General features: G+C 36.5%; 1 protein-coding gene across 1 annotated transcript in view; it reads left to right on the top strand.

Moving 5' to 3' along the window:
- CPS1 (carbamoyl-phosphate synthase 1) overlaps window positions 1-17,951 on the top strand; it is a 140,315-nt gene that overhangs the window by 37,778 nt on the left and 84,586 nt on the right. The window contains exons 4-13 of the mRNA XM_077770982.1: window positions 1,063-1,207; window positions 2,496-2,585; window positions 4,670-4,726; window positions 8,226-8,318; window positions 10,775-10,864; window positions 12,612-12,740; window positions 13,538-13,644; window positions 14,482-14,620; window positions 15,244-15,321; window positions 17,175-17,273. Of these exons, the coding sequence (XP_077627108.1) occupies window positions 1,063-1,207; window positions 2,496-2,585; window positions 4,670-4,726; window positions 8,226-8,318; window positions 10,775-10,864; window positions 12,612-12,740; window positions 13,538-13,644; window positions 14,482-14,620; window positions 15,244-15,321; window positions 17,175-17,273 (1,027 nt within the window). The remainder of the gene's footprint in view (window positions 1-1,062; window positions 1,208-2,495; window positions 2,586-4,669; window positions 4,727-8,225; window positions 8,319-10,774; window positions 10,865-12,611; window positions 12,741-13,537; window positions 13,645-14,481; window positions 14,621-15,243; window positions 15,322-17,174; window positions 17,274-17,951) is intronic.

Genomic DNA, 17,951 nt, shown 5'->3' with positions numbered 1-17,951 from the left:
ATATATACCCATGCAGCTGCCATTGATATAATCAGGATTCTCTTCAGTTTCCTACAAAATATTTTCTTAAAAACATTTTTGACAGTTAGTATTATGGTGAAATTGGCAGTCCTCACAGTAAATATCAGTTTGGGCTCATGTCTGGTAAGGCAAGTAGAAACTTCAAGATATCTGCAAACTTTAAATAGAACAATATTTTAAAAATGAAGACCCCAGGGGTCTCCAGAGTGGCTCAGTTGGTTAACCGTCTGACTCTTGGCTTTGTCTTGGGTCATGATCTTACCATTCATGAATTCAGGCCCTACATGGGGCTCTGCACTGACAGTGTGGAACCTGCTCGGGTTTCTCTCTCTCTCTACCCCTCCCCTGCTTGTGTGCATGCACTCCCTCTCTCAAATAAATACACTTAAAAATATTAAAAAAACAATTAGGTCCCTATGAAGGATATTTTAAGGAATTAAAAAGTTTAAGAAATTGAGGGAATGAAAATTATATGGGAATACGCCCTAGTACTTAAGCGTCCATTTGCTTTAAAAGCAGAATCAGACCCATAAATACAGAGAACAAACTATGGTTGCCAGAAGGAAGAGGGGTGGAAGAAGGGCAAAAATGGGTGAAGGAGCATGGAATGTATAGGCTTCCAGTAATGGAATAAATAAATCACAAGAATAAAGGGCACCACATAGAGAATATGGTCAGTGATACTGTAATTATCTTGTATCATGACAGATGATAGCTACACCATAGCATAGCATATAAAAACGTTGAATTACTATGTTGTAGGCCTAAAACGAATGCAACACTGTGTGTCAACTGTATTTAAATGAAAATTTAAAAAAAAGAGTCAATTTGTCTTTTCATATCAGTCATATCATGGGATACATTTTCATCTTCTATCATAAAATTTCTTCAGATTTGCTAAAATCTAGAGTCAAGTTTATGGGATTTTAATCTCATGTTCTGTCATTTTCAAGGGTTCAATAATTAAGAGCATGTATATAGTTTGTAATATTGTAGTTACCTACATTATTTTGTTGGTAATTTTTTGGCATCTTTACTCAGGTACCCGGAAGCCCTTACTGACCCTGCCTACAAGGGACAGATTCTCACCATGGCCAATCCCATTATTGGGAATGGCGGAGCCCCTGACACTACTGCACTGGATGAACTGGGACTTAGCAAGTTTTTGGAGTCTGATGGAATTAAGGTAGTGCCAGTGATAACTATTTAAAAAGTCTCAATTTGGCTCAGTCACTAGTACATGCAACTCTGGATCTCCATGTTGTGAGTTTGAGCCCCATGTTGGATGTGGAGGCTTCCAGTAATGGAATAAATAAATCCTTTAAAAAAATAAGTCTTGGGGCGCCTGAGTGTCTCAGTAGGTTGAGCGACTGACTTCAGTTCAGGTCATGATCTCACGGTTTGTGAGTTCAAGCTCCACATCAGGCTCTGTGCTGACAGCTTGGAGCCTAGAACCTGGAGCCCTCTTTGGATTCTGTGTTTCCCTCTCTCTTTGTCCCTCCCCTGCTCCTTCTCACTCAGTTTCTCTCAAAAATAAATAAACATTAAAAAAAAAAGAAGTCTCATTTGGAGGGGGTATAGTTGATTTATTTTTAAGAATCAAGGGTGAGCAAAGTTTCTCCCTAATACTGTGGTACAAACTATTAAATTCATGTTCTCAACCTTATTCCTATGTCTATGAGAATAATTTTTAACATGACATTATTTTGAATTTCATTTTTCATGACACTTTGCATTTGGTCTTAATGCTGTGGATGAAACTTGGGTTAATTTGGAAAGATGTTGTTATAAGTCTAAATGACAACTATGCTACAAGAAATGGTGATGAATTACCCTTTAAAAGGTTCTCAGTAATCAACTGTGTATCAACTATTTGCCTTTTAATCTTACCCTATTTAGAGGATGAATAAAAGATAGCTTGTATGTCATTCTAAAAGAAGTAAACACATTAAGATTTCCTAATCGCGATACATTTGGATAATATTAGGAATGTGGACCATATAAACAATTAAAAATGTATACTCCAAATTAATCTGTCTTTTCATTCTTTTCTTTTTTGTCACTATTTTTGAATGACTTGGGCTGATCATGTAGATTAATTCTATTTCTCACAATTTCCCCCGTATTTCTCAGTCTCCTTTCAATGTAGTTAAAAAGTATTTATTCTTCATGTACACTAAACAAGTGATTATTAACTAGATTATTGATAAATGCCATAGAGGAAAGGTACCAGGGTGCTGAGTAAGGGGACAGGAGTTAGCGAATGGGCTAAGACTATTCCTCAACATGGTAATTAAGGTAACAGTGATGTATTTTAAGAGAAAAATGTTGATCATCTTTTTTCTTCAAATCTCAAAAATTTTAGGCCTTGTATTAATGGATATAATAAATATTTTTTTTAAAAAAATGCAAACTGACTCTTAAAACAAGTCACATATTTCGTGGTCATGCCTTGAAAACAACTCTGTTTCCAGGTTGCAGGTTTGCTGGTGCTGAATTACAGCGATGACTACCACCACTGGCTGGCCACCAAGAGTCTTGGGCAGTGGCTACAAGAAGAAAAGGTGAGAGATATTCCGGTGGAACTAAGTGGACTAATTCTCTTATACATTTTTTAAAAAAAATTTATAGTTTTTATTTATTTTTGTGACAGAGAGAGACAGAGCATGAGTGGGGGAGGGACAGAGAGAGAGGGAGACACAGAATCTGAAATAGGCTCCAGGCTCTGAGCTGCCAGCACAGAACCCAATGCAGGGCTCAAACCCGTGAACCGCGAGATCATGACCTGAGCCGAAGTCAAACACTTAACCGACTGAGCCACCCAGGCGCCCCTGGACTAAATTTCTTCTAAATAATAAGGGCCACATAGTTTTAGTTTAATCTGCTATGTGGCACATGCTTGGTGGCATTTCTCTTGGAGGAAAGGGACTAGAGAAAACTTTAGAATATTCTATTTTCTTGAGCCACTTAATTTTCCCATCCCCTTTTACTGAGGACCAAGATATGCATTTCCATCATGGCTTCTAGTACCAGCTTTACCATTAACTAGCTGTGTGATTTTGTGTAGGTCATGTAATCATACCTTACTTTTGAAATCTTTAACTCTTATAAACATAAACAGAATGCTATTAAGTTTCTTTTAGCTTAAACATTATGACTCTATGAAGCATAATTAGATATAATCTCATTTGAAGTAGTAGGTGAAAAGGGTTATAAACGTTATCTTATACTTTCCTTAACTTAAGTATTATTTTCTAATCAAGTAAGAGGAATCTCCTGGTTTGAATGCCAGACTACTTAAAGTTAAGGGACATGCTATCTTTAGCTGCATCTGCTGTGCTGTAGCTTCTTTTTGTTGGATTGCTGTGGGGCCTGTAACTGGCAGAATATTATTCTAACGAGCATCTGCTTTTTGGGGCTAAATGTTGTTGCTTTCTGACAAATCAGGAAATCTTGATTTTGGCTTCCTGGGTCTCATTCTTTCTAAATTTTGAAAGGGAGAAGAAGGCATTTTATGTCATCCCCTGAATTACTACTGTTTCATTCTCAACCATTATCTTAATGTACTTCCGTTACCTAGACAGCTAATTTTTGTAATGGTCATTTAGGAGACCGTCACTTTAGTGTTTCCTCTGTGTCATTAAGCAACTGATATGACAGCTGCTCTGTGTCAGAACTCATAGTTTGAGCATGAACTTAATTCATGACTTATTACTTCATTTTTAAAATGTGCTTGGGATAGGGGCACCTGGGTGGCTCTGTCAGTTAAGCCCTTGATTTTCGCTCAGGTCATGATCTCACAATTGGTGAGATCGAACCCCTTCTGGGGCTCTGTGCTGACAGCATGGAGCCTGCTTGGGATTCTCTCTCTCTCTCTCTCTCTCTCTCTGCCCTTCCCTCAAAGTAAATAAATACACATTAAAATATAAAAATAAGTAAAATTCACTTTGAATAGAGTAGAAGATAGTAATTGGTTCACCTTCTTCTATGTACAGGTGAGGAAAAACATCTTGCTCAAACATCACTGAAATAAATAGTGGAAGAAAAAAAGTAGACCCTATTTTTCTGATTCCTAACTCATTGCCCTTTGAATTTGCCACCTTTGTGTCTATCCAAACTACTCAAAGAAAAGAAAACAGTGATATTGCCTGATTTCCTGGTAGGAAGGGCAAATCTAATTACAGCCTGATGACTTAGCAAGCACCTTCAGAAAAATGTGTTGAGTGTCTTGTAGGTAATAGGAACATTTGGCTCAAAACATGGATTTGCATATATTTACATATCATTGCTTATGATATTCACAGATTCCATTATTTATCTATATTAATACACATAATATATATAAATATGCAACATCACCTTTTTAACATCTTGTGTTAAAAGAAACAAAACTATAGCAGAAGATTGATGTTCAGAATTTCTCATTTTTTATCCTAAGGAAGGGCCTGGGTATTTAGAGTCCTGTTCCCAACTGTAACAGCAATTTACCGTGTTCTGACAACACAGTCACCCTGGGTCAGAGAAAAGAAGGAGTAGGGAAATTATTTACTGCTCAAGAAGATAGATGATGCTGTTTATAACTTGAAAACAATATGCTGGATCTAATTTCCTCCAATTTCACTGTCACTACAAATTTTCTTTCTTATAGGTCCCTGCAATTTATGGAGTGGATACAAGAATGCTGACTAAAATAATTCGGGATAAGGTATGATCATCATCTTTAGCCAACTCTATGTTTCTTTATATATATGTGTGTATATATGTACTTTATAGAGATAAAGTATAGTATATATGCTATATACTATTTTTAATTTATATATGTAATGTATATGTATGTATAAATATAAATAAATGTATATGTATATATAATTACATATGTAAAAGTTACATATATAAATTAAAAATAGTATATAGCATATATACTATACTTTATCTCTATACATTTAAATATTATATTTTTTCTCAGTGCTCGAAGAATCCAACAGTATGTCCAAGAACAAAACTGGCCAGTTTCTGTCATTTGGGCCTCTGTCACCTTGTTTTACTATTTCTAATGTAATTTTCAAGACTTAATACTTGATGGGGATGTTTGTTGCTGAATGGATTCGAGATAAATTCAGTTGGCAGCAGGTTATTGAGTGGTCACTATCCCAGTGAGTCAAGGCCTTTATAAGTCAGCTCATGTGACAGGGTTAGTGAGACCAGTGGAGGAAGTAATCAGGTGCGTAATAATTTTGCCTCAGTTGAATGCTGATGTGCTGAAAACTGTGAACCAGGAAATGTGCAACATTCATGCTGGTATGTGTTTAGTTTTCTTGGAGTGCTTATCTGTGAAGTTAGTGAGTTATATTTCATGAGCATGACCAGTGAGCCCTGCATATGGTACCTCAGTTATATAGTCTTTCTTAAGACTGCACCAATGACCAAGGTGATAAAAGGTAAGTTTATCTTTTGCTGGCACATCTCATAGCTGAAACATCTGACCCCTCCTCTGACAATACCTCATCACCACCTGCTTGCTTTTTCTTGTTGTAAGAGGAGTGCACTAATTTTTTTCCTACCCAAACCTTCACATCCCAGACCACAAAGAAGCTGTACCTCACTAATGTTAACTAAATTCCTCAAAGCCACTGAAGTTTTTTTTTCATTGAATTATATTACATAAAAAAAGAAAGATAATAAATGACACAATTTCAAAGTGAAATGGATTCTTCAAATAAATCTCTTGCAGACTCCCAGTTAGAAAGAATATTGACAGAAGCTCTCTATATAAGGAAACAAAGAACAACTTTCTGAAAACAGCTCTTTGAAAATAAGGCGTGCCACACACCCATGACAGCAAGACAATGAGAGTTTACAAAGTCCTGTCCCTCTACCTTTGCTTTTGCTTTTTCTTCCATAATTTTCCTGAGAATAGATGTTAATTGGATTATACATCCCAAGTTGATTCTTGTGTTTCCTTAGCCCAGTCATATTGTGAGAGCAGTAAACAATGGTTAGGCTACCTGAATGGGAAGAGGAGGAAGTTCAGTTTGGGCTCCAGAATTAGTGAGCAAATAAAATATAGTCAAGCCTAATGATTTGGGAAAATGGTTTACAAGACTATATCGTACTCTTCATGTGCTATGTTAGTTTAAAATGAGCTCTCCTTTTATCACAGGTGGTTAGGTTTTCAAAATTCAGCTTAATAGGGGCACCTGGATGCCTCAGTCAGTTAAGTGTCTGATTCTGGACTCTTGATTTTGGCTCAGGTCATGATCTCTTGGTTCCTGAGTGGGAGACCTGTGGGATTCTCTGTCTCCCTTTCTCTGCCCCTCCTCCACGGACTCTCTGTCTCTCTCAAAAATAAATAAATAAACTTTTAAAAAATTAGGCTGAATAGGGGCGCCTGGGTGGCTTAGTCGGTTAAGCGTCCGACTTTCGCTTAGGTCATGATCTCGCGGTTCGTGGGTTCGAGCCCCGCGTCGGGCTCTGTGCTGACTGCCAGCTCAGAGCCTGGAGCCTGTTTCGGTCTGTGACTCCCTCTCTCTCTGACCCTCCCCTGCTCACACTGTCTCTCTCTCTCTCCTAGAAGTAAATAAAACATTAAAAAAAAATTAGTCTGAATAGAAGAGGCACGGGTAAAATAGTAGTATTGCCTCATATTTGACTATGAGTGATGTTGGTTCATATTAAAAATGTATACTCTGACTTTCAGTTCTGTTAATCTTAGGTTGAAAAGTAAGTTTGTATTTCATTCAGGATGCTTTAAAAAAAAAAGAAGGAATGAGAACTGAAAACCACATTTCAAAATTAGGGATCAATAGATATGGTCAAAAAAATCTGTGATTTGGATGATAAAAGTAAGTAGAGACCGTCATGAAATGTAATAATCCAGTGTGGAAGTGATTATTACGCTATCACTCTTGTCTAATAATCACATTAAAATAACCATCATGTGTGAATGATATGCTGGTACTTTCTACTCTCACCCATTCCAGGTGACTTCTTCCCTTAAGGGATACATTTCAAAAGGGAACAAAAGCTACTTTCTCTTTCCTTCAATGCAGTAATTTCCTTGAAGAAAGGCAAATCAATGAATTATTTTGACTCCCTCCAACCCCCAATAAAGTCTTGATTACTGAATGAAATATGCCATTTTTCTAAATAGTTAAAACTAGACTTACTACTAAGTAAATCTCAAGATATTGTTAACAATAAGAAAACATTTTTCAGCTAACAAGGCTAATTTGTGAAAACTTCAGAGAGCTCTAAACATTCTTTAAAGTTCAGGTCTTTAAGGACACCTGAACATTAACATATCTAAAGCAGTGAATATTTTCAATGCTTCTTCTAAAAACTGATGACTTATTTGGCATTACATATCTTTATTTATTTATTTATTTTTAAGTTATCTCTATGCTCAATGTGGGGCTCAAACTCACGACCCCGAGATCAAAAGTCACATGATTTCCTGACTGAACTAGCCAGGTGCCTGCATTTCACATCTTTTTGTGAATAAATTTTACTATCATAATGTAATTAATCCTCATTCTTTTCAATTTTCTGCAATTTTTAGATTTCTTATATTCGTCTCAATAGATTGTTTTGTCCATGTTTCCTATGAACTATCTTTAGGTCTTAAACACTTAGGGAATAGGTAGCCTAAATAGGCTAATTGGCACCAGCCTGGAACTTGAAGGCCTGAATTCTGATGCCTTTTGACTTTGCTTACTCCAGGTCACAATCTCAGCCCTAAGAAAAATGAATTGTACTTCCTAGGGTGTTTCTCAAAATGTACCATGCAAATTACTTCATCTTTCCAGGTTGAGAAGATGAGGATCTTCTGCGAATGGTTATGAGTAGTTATAAAGACATTTTACTTTTATTATTTTTAAATTTTTTAAATGTTTTTACTTATTTCTGAGAAAGGGAGAGAGACAGCATGAGCAGGGGAGGGTCAGATAGAGAGGGAGATACAGAATCTGAAGCAGGCTCCAGGCTCTGAGCTAGCAGTCAGCACAGAGCCCAACATGGGGGCTTGAACCCACGAACCATGAGCTCATGACCTGAGCCGAAGTCAGACACTTAACCGGCTGAGCCACTCAGGTGCCCCTATAAAGACATTTTAGATCTTGGAGCTGCTGTGTAAGTCCCTGTGAATGGATTTTGTCAGCACCTTGACTGTTGCTCCCTTTTAACTGTCTAATTTTTTTATTTGACAGGGTACCATGCTGGGGAAGATCGAATTTGAAGGTCAGTCTGTGGATTTCATGGATCCGAATAAGCAGAATTTGATTGCTGAGGTTTCAACCAAGGTGAGAGATTTCCCTTCACATTTTGTAGTTCTATTTCTTGTAATATCAAAATCTTCACTTAGGCGGAGGTCATCTTCCTGAAGCACCTGAGTTGAGGGAAAAAAAGGATCTCATAGCAGCTAAAATATACAAATCATTTCATTCAAAGTTAGTAACTTTTACTTGCTGCAATCTAGCTGCAATCAGAATGACTATGGAGAACATTCATGAAGTTCTACCAGGGCCTTTTCTTTTTTAATTTTTTAATGTTTATTTATTTCTGAGAGATGGAGAAAAGGAGAGAGAGAACATGAGAGGAGGAGGGGCAGAGAGAGAGCCACAGAATCCAAAGCAGGCTCCAAGCTCTGTGCTGTCAGGACTGAGCCCTTTTGCATACCTCAAACTCGTGAACTGTGAGATCATGACGTGAGCTGAAGTCAGACGCTTAACTGACTGAGCCACTCAAGTGCCCCCACCAGGGCGTTTTCTTAAGAAAATGTTATTAAAAGACTGAAAGTTGCCTAATTAATAGTATGTCAACCTCAAAGAAGACACACTTTGATATTATCTGGGATTCCTGTTCCTATTCTATTCATATGGAAATGGGCGATGAGGATTATAGGTCCCAGACAATCATCACTGAGCCTTGATGTTGATGTTGGGTTCAGACATACATTCATGCTGAAGCATAAGAAAGATGAGTTGTTAAAGACAGTGAGTTTTAAATTAGATATGTAATTGCTTACATATTTGGAATTTGATCATGCCATATGCAATAATCTCATTTTTAATTCTAAAATTTGTTCATTCAAATGGCATGGACCTATTTTTCCTGTGTTTGTTTTTAGACATTTCCCTGTGAAGTGGTTTGGTTTGAGACACAAAAGTGATATTTTTCCTTTAAGAATTGAGAGCTACCTTGCTGATCTAGTGTAGTATTTTCTACATGTGAGGAACGTTGTCCTAGAGGAATTCACCTTAAAAAATTCTGTGGTAATGAGGTTAAAAACACTGCATAACATATTCCTCCCTTTAAGAGTCATAATACAAATTCATATATTCATGTGTCTGTGAGTTCTTGCTTAAAACTTCTGTCATTCTGTATGAAGAATGTATATCGTATTTGTGTAGAGACTAGTAAAAAGAGCCTGTCTGTATTTTTATCTACCTCAAATCAAGGGAAAGATTGCAATGGTGAAAACTGACCCCGTTTGTTAATGCTTGGTGCAATTAAATAATTTCATTGTGACTGTGATAAAATGCATATTTGTATCAGACAGTATTTATTCTATGAGTTTTATTTGGGTATGGTTGATTACTTAATTCATTGTCTTGTAATTGCAATTTGATGTGGCTACAACTGGATGGTAATATTGCTTTATTTTGTAGCAGAAACCTAAGGTTAAAAATAAATCTGTACTTTTTCAAATTATCTGATGAGAGAGATTATCTGTAGCATTTAGGGATCAGCTCAGCAATAATTTCTGCAGATCATGGAAGGAATGGGGTGTTTTTTATTTAGGATAGTTAGCAGGAGAAAAAATATGACAAACTTTATGTATATATTTTTTCAAGTACAGTCTAAGGATTGTCATTTCCCATTCTGTAGAGTTGTGGAGAAAAGACATTCAGTTAAAGTAAAATGCTCTTTCAAATATCCAGGTTGCAACTTTTATCTGAAACCTTTTGGAAACATTGAAGTCATCCTAAATTCAGAATATACTAGCTAACTCTCGAGGCTGAAATGAATGTGGGCACCCAACCTTCTAGGCTTTCCCTCTGTTTCTATTAATTCTCCTTTTATGACTTTGGGGAACTGATTCTTGGGTAAATGCCTATGAAAATGGATCTGACTCCAAGCAGTGCTTAAGATGTACGTAATAATTATGAAATGCTTGGGGATCCTTTTGTGAAGCCTACCGTTTCAATGTGGGTGAATGCATAGTAACCTAAAGAGACCAGTGGTCTACACTAGCTTAGCAATCATTTGACTCTCATCCTGATTTTATCTATTAGCCCCACTGCATAAGCCTAATGCACAACATCTCTATCCCATCCAGACTTTATTGCAAGTTGAGGATCAAGTGGTATTTAAAGCGTGATGTATCTATTACATCTGCCTAGTGCTGAATCAGGAAGTAATACTTGAAAATTCCATTGCCACTGATTGTTAATGAGGCAAAACATGGGAGAGATTATTGTTAACTATGGGAATTTCTCAGGGACCATTGTTATTACTGTAATCTACATTTTATGTAAAACAGCAAAGTACCCTTTGCTTCATAGAAAAGGTGCAGTTTGTGGCACTTGCTATGCCTTTCTTATCAATTGATTGTTAACTGCCAATGATTCCCTAGTCATTAGCAATTACTCTGTTATCAATATAAGTGCAAAGCATCCTCAGATGTGTTTATGATACTGGTGTGTTGCTCATAGCTGGACCTTCCCTCTTACTCTCTGCTTTTTTAAAATGGCAGGATGTCAAGGTGTTTGGCAAAGGAAACCCCACGAAGGTGGTAGCTGTAGACTGTGGGATTAAAAACAATGTAATTCGCCTTCTAGTAAAGGTAAGTAATTTGTTCCATCTCAAGGCTGAGGATTTGTAATATTGATCTTTAGTGTTAAACTGATTTCCTTTTTCTGCGTCAGAGAAAGCTAATGTGTTCTCTCAAAATGTCAGGGGATCCACTTTCTTCTTTTGTCTTTGATCTACAAAATAACATTTATTCCTGTTAAAACTAGAGATGTGGAGTATGTTTTTAAAAAAATCTTTAAATGTCACAGAGAAGAATGATGACTTCTTATCACTTATTGACTGACATGCTGAGACATGCCATGTTTACTTTCGTTGGGTTTAGAGATAACCAAAAATTTAGTCAGTTGGAGAACTCCTCCATTGGAGTACATTTGTTATGTGACAAATGTTTGAAGGGATCATGCCCTGAAATAGCATAAACTTTCACATTGCTTTATATAGACTCTTAGACAACAAATTAAAATTAAACCTTAAAAATTCTTGAGGAGAATGTAGCCATTATAATGTTTCCTTAAATATTATTTTGTTGGGATTTCTCCTCCCACTTCTCCATCTCTCTCCCTATCTATGTCTCTGTTTCTATTTCTCTCTCTCTCTCTCACACACACATACACACACACACACTCACATGCACACACACACGCACACACGGATGTTTCCATAATACCAAAATGGTATGAATACAGAAGAATTCTTCAATCCATCTCCTCTTTGATAGTATCAACAATATCCAAATCATGATTTCAATTTCTGGTCCATTTTATTAATAAAAATTTGCATGGACTCTTTAGTAGCAGATGCTGTTGATGGCCTATCTATACCTTCTTTTCATTTTACCATTATAGGGCATTTTGCCCATACTCCAATTTCAAATGTCTGCACTTCATTGCTTGAGGGCTCTCTTTATTTGGTTGGAGGTGGCTGGTAGGCAGGAAATACTGTAGAATTAATGATCTCCGGAGCATCCTCTACCCAATGACTAGAGAAAGTCAGTGTGGAAATATCTCAACTCCTTTGCCCCATGACTGAGCTATCTTGAGGGTGGATTGTCTACACTGTCTCTCAGAGTTCCCCAGTGGGCTGAAGCTCTAGTTGTTCATAGAACTTGATAATGCATACTTTATTGGAGTGCCTCACAGTGTCACTTTTTATTGGTATTTCTTAGAACTCTTCCAAATACACTTCTTTTTCTCAAATTTTCGTCTCACGAAATGTTTCTAGGGAAATTATCAAAGATGTCTTCCTACCCACTTCTATATACATAAGTTCTAATTATTTGATAAGAATACATATGCTACAGATAATATGAGAAAACACTAGGAAAGAAGGCTGATAAAAATTTGGTCAGATAAAAAAAGCAAAATTGAAAAAGGTGAGAGGGAGACCAGCATAATTTTGCAGAAAAAGGATTTATCATTCTTCTTTGGAACTCTCTACCACAGCTTGTGAAAATAACCTATATTGTTGGGTGCCCAGTCAGGAATTCTTTAGGCTTTGAAAGAATTCCCCCCTAAAGTATGTGAAAGTACATTATTTTTTTCAGGATCAAAACTGTAATGGTGCTTTTTTCTTCACTTTCTATTGACCATTGGCTCCATCTATATTATGCAAAATACAGTGAGCCACCAAGGAATTTTTCCTTCAGCATTATTCATTTGCATCATGTACTATTTCCCCACCCCTTTAGGGAGTGGTTAATCAAGAGAAGGTCTAGGCAAAATTACACTTTGGCAAAGAAAAATGTTATTAAACTGATAATTTTTGCATTTCTTTTCTAGCGAGGAGCTGAAGTGCATTTAGTTCCCTGGAATCATGATTTCACCAAGATGGAGTATGATGGGCTTGTAATTGCCGGAGGACCCGGGAACCCAGCTCTTGCACAACCACTAATTCAGAACGTCAAAAAGGTACAGTGACCCTGGGGGTAGTGTGTATTTGTGTGTAAGCAAGAGGGACTCTGCTATGTAACTGCCATAAAGGCTATAACATATTTTAGGTATTCCGATATTCTTTACTACTCCTATCTATGACCTCTGAAGTATGGTCAGCAGATACTGTATGGGAGGAACCAATAAGGAGAGAGTACCAGAGGAAAAAGAACCTTTCTTTAGACAAAGTGACTGGGATTGTGTCCTCTAGTCAAGAGAGCAGGAGTGCAATCTCCAAGTATGTCTCTCTGTATGGTCATAAAATGACAATTCATGTTTCTCACCATGACTTTTGGACCTGAAACACCTTTAAGTTTCTAAAGAAATATTAAATTTTTTGTAGTTTCAATATTAAGAACATTTTATGGAATTCTAATGCTACAAATTTGTCAGTCATGTTCATATTTATAGCCTAATGTTTTTAAGTTTATTCATTTATTTTGAGAGAGAGTATGTGCACACGAGTGGGGGAGGGGCAGAGAGAGAGAGAGAGAGAAAGAGAGAATCCCAAGCAGGTTCTGCACTGTCAGCACAGAGCCCCATGCAGGGCTCCATCTTACTACTGTGAGATTATGATCTGAGCCCAATCCAGAGTCGGATGCCCAACTGACTGAGCCACCTCGGCTCTCCTACAGTCTTATGTTTTATTCAATTACTATTTTCTTGTTAATTAAGGAAAAAAAAGGATGCTTCACTTTTATTCCTTCAGAGGCAGCATTTTTTTGGCAGGGGTTGGGAGAACTGTACTTCTGTTAATAAAATTCTCCCTGTATTAGGTTTTGGAGAGTGATCGTAAGGAGCCATTGTTTGGAATCAGTACAGGAAATTTAATAACAGGATTAGCTGCTGGTGCTAAAACCTACAAGATGTCCATGGCCAACAGGTGAGATAGTTACGCTTCTGTTAATAGGTCAAACTAGATCTGAAATACCGTTATTAACTAAACGCGAAAGACTTGGAGAATTTACATGCCATTTTCTTTAGGAAAAACAGATAACTGTACTATTACATGGTTCACAGTCGTCTGACTACCTGATACCACTTTTATTGCATTTTTGAAAGGCAGCCTTGTTTAACAATAATGTTGCTATAATTTAAAGTTATTTTCCTTCCCTTGGCATAAGTTGAGGTTATAATGCTCAATCAAATGATATTCTAAGGGAAACTGTTCTGCTTTCTAACACTGTAGGACTATAGTGTGACTTAAGAACGGGGAAGTCTTCAGATCCTCTTGAGTTCACTTCTTACCCCACATGATGCCAATTTATTTAACATGGAGCTTCCCTCCACGGCCCACCCTCTGCATGAAGTGTGATTCAAAATAATTCAGGACAGAGTCGTCTCTATTATTTCCCCCAAACTCTCCTCTGGCTTTAAAATTACTTAGCTCCCTTAAAATAAATCACTTATATTTGTCTCTCTGTTAAGCTAGTGAGCAATTCTTAACTTTTTGTTATGAGTGACGTTCTCCCTTTTCTAAAACTGTAGAAGTTTAATAGACCTGCTATTTAACACACAGCAAAGCTTCCTGAAATCATTTTTGTTGCTAAAATTATTGGGATTAACAATCTGTGACTTTTCTCACAGAGTAATTTTCACTAAGCAATTGAAACCTTCACATTTTAATAGGCTTTCCTTGTTCACTATTTTACGACAAATGTGTTTATATTCTTCTCTTCACTTTTCCTTTTCCCTATTCTTTCTCTCCTTTTCTCTCCAGAGGGCAAAATCAGCCTGTTTTGAATATCACAAATAGACAGGCTTTCATTACTGCTCAGAATCATGGCTATGCTCTGGACAACACCCTTCCTGCTGGCTGGAAGCCACTTTTTGTGAATGTCAATGATCAAACCAATGAGGTAAGGGCTCTCAATAAACCTGTTCAGTTGGCAATGAGTAATGCGGAGCTTTTAATACTCTGTTATACAGACACCTTGTTTATGTGGGCTTTTTTGGTGGGTGCGTGTATAAAAACTCCTCTTATAGGTTATTTCCCAGGGCCCTCTGCTTTTTAAAAAGTCATTTCTATCTTATTGTCTCACGAGTTGACTCATTAAGATCCACTCCTTGAGTGATTAATCAGTGACTGTCTGACACATTCATTGCTAATAGGCAATTGGTGGAGATCTCTTTGGGCCTAGTCTGTGTGAGTCTCTGGGACTCACTTAGCTTTGAAGTAGCCTTTGAGAAGACCCTTGGAGAAGTAATTTAGGAGTGGGAGATAAGAAGATTTGAGTTTATTCTGAGATGCTGGGGAGGGGGGCCCAAAGGCTATGGGCCAAATCTGTTGTTTTTATTGAGAGGATCACATTTGGTTGAGGCCTTTCTTGGCCTGTTTTTATCATGGCTTTAGCTGCTAGAATGTCTTTAAGCATTTAACTTAGTGTTTTTATTTGGACTTTATTGTCCGCTAAATAGTACACAGCCCTGGTTGACACTTATTGTTACAGAAGGAATTTCTTCCTATTTCTTATTCCTTTAGGGGATTATGCATGAGAGCAAACCCTTCTTTGGTGTGCAGTTCCACCCAGAGGTCGGCCCAGGCCCAACAGACACTGAGGTATGTCAGAAAATGAGGCTTATTATACACTTAATCTTTTTTGTTTTATTTGTATTTTTTTAACTTTTTAAAAAATGTTTTATTTATTTTGAGAGACAGAGACAGCGTGAACAGGGGAGGGTCAGAGAGAGAGGGAGACACAGAATCTGAAACAGGCTCCAGGCTCTGAGCTGTCAGCACAGAGCCCGACGCGGGGCTCAAACCCATGAACCATGAGACCATGACCTGCGCTGAAGTCGGGCGCTTAACTGACTGAGCCACCCAGGCGCCCCACACTTAATCTTTTTTAAAATCAGAAATGTATTTATGTGGGAACTTGAGAAACAAAAATAATCACCCCAGATGATCTTGGGTAAGAACATTTTCAAGAAGAATGCTTTGATAACGCACACATTGTATTAAAATTTCCCCATGAATATCACAGAGGAAATTTCTATCTCTTTTAAAATTTAAAGTGGGAAAGCCCTTAAGAAACCTGATGCGATGCTATTTTTATTTAAATCGTTATCATTCTAATATATTTAGTTCTGAAATTTACAATGGTTGTACTATGCAAATGAATTCCCTCTTGCTCTCTTGTTCTCATAACTGAAATGAAATTTTAATCCCCCATCTGTGACTTCACAAAAATCCCTATGGAAACTGGTTGTATAGCCAGGAAGGGAGAATAAACAGCAGCAGGAGAAGGAAGGGGTATTCGGGAGGGGAGAGGGCGTGCGTGCACATATATATGAGTCAGATGGCTTAAGAAAAGAACCACAAGGAATGCTTAGAGGAATTTTGTTTTAATTTAAATATTTTTATTTTTGTGTGTGAGTTTTTGGTTCAGTGCTCAAAGTCATCTTTCCAAACGAAAGCTCCTGGTGACACTCAGAAAAGTCTGGAAAGTCTGGTGTGACTTCCTCTCCCACACCCTAAGGCCTCCACTAGCCATGCTGACAGTTTCTCCTTGTCAGCAGATATTCTCAGAAAAGACACCTAGGTAAAATGAGGAGAATCAGAGTTTTCCCTCTGTAAAGCCTACTTTCTAAACTGTGACTTGCCTTTTTAGACATTTATGCTTTGTTTATTTTTTAATATTATTAGGAAATAATGATTCTTAACAGCCCAAATTAGTATACCATTACCTACCCACAATGAAAAGCATAAAGAAAATTTGGTGACGTACACTATAGCCTAATGCATGGTGAATGCTGGGTTTTTTTTAATTTAAAATTTAAATATTTTGCCTATATTAGTACTTCAGATTAGGAACATTGAAATTAAGACATGCAACATCCAGTAGCACTTAATCCTTTTTCTTTGTCCTGCCAAAAAGCTGCAAAATGAATATCTGTTGGAATTTGTCATGTCTGGTGAAACAACAGAAGTAAATTCATTGGTAACGTTTAAGAGTAAACTTTAGAGATATTTTTTAGAGAAAACAGAAATTTTCAAAATCCAGTTGTTTTGAACTTTAGGATGTATATGTAATATAGCTTTAATTTCTTTTGTATAACTGGAGTTTTATTTAGAAGAAAACATTTAGAAGAAAATATCCCCTAATTAAGGGGATGGAAACTTGACATTCTTAGAAGGCATTATCTGAAATGTTCATTGTCTGCTGCAAACTTTCTTTTGATAGGATTTGAAGTGAACAATTAGAAATGTTTATTTGATCTAATTCTTATAATAGTAAATATTTAATTTTGCCAATTTTGGCAGAAAAATAAAAACCAAATAGTGCATATGAATACTTATCCTAAAAAAAAAGTTTGTTACTTATCTGAAGTTCAAATTTAACTGGTCGTGCTGTGTTTTATCTAGCAACCTGATGAGTTTTCAGCTTCTAACTTGGTTCTATTTTTTTCTAGTACCTGTTTGATTCCTTTTTCTCACTGATAAAAAAAGGGAAAGGTACCACGATTACATCGGTTCTGCCCAAGCCAGCACTAGTTGCCTCTCGAGTTGAGGTCAGTATATGTGGGCTTCTTTGTGACTTACGTATTTTTTATTTTCGTTATCGTGTGATAATTTTTTAAAATTAATGATAACCATTTTAATGACTGCAAAAGATGATTAGTAATATGGTAATTACTCATTATTTTAGCATCTAATTATTTTGTCTGTTCTTGATGGTGTTTGTAGGAATTTGCCTGTTTTGAAATAAAATCTTTTACAGTTTACTTCTTCTAGAAAATTTGTAATAAAATAATTTAATAAAGAATAGGCTTTTAGTTTCAAATCTGACACATTTTTATTATGTAATAAACTATAGTCTTATGTATGCTTGAGATACAGTTCAGATTACAGAATTATTATAGATGAAAAAACATTTTTTTGTTTCAGCTAGAAGTATTATTCAACATCATAAATAGAATAATATTATTTTCCTCTAAAAAGCAAATGGATAAGGATTACTATAGCACAAGACATGAATCCTTATTTGTTCAAATGTATATGTTAATATGTTAAGGTTTCCACCCATTTCCCTCACAGCCTAAACCACACATATACCCACATCAATTATTATATAAAATTTAGAGAAAGTATATATATTCTCAAGTATATATGTACATATTGACTCTTTTTATAAGTAAAAATAATTGAATTATATGTCTGCATAAAATGATAATTTGAGTTGGATGCTC

Source organism: Crocuta crocuta, unplaced genomic scaffold (genome assembly GCF_008692635.1).
Source record: "Crocuta crocuta isolate KB4526 unplaced genomic scaffold, BGI_CrCroc_1.0 scaffold160, whole genome shotgun sequence".
NCBI classification, from domain to species: Eukaryota; Metazoa; Chordata; class Mammalia; order Carnivora; family Hyaenidae; genus Crocuta; species Crocuta crocuta.
This window is presented reverse-complemented; position numbering and strand designations above follow the sequence as displayed.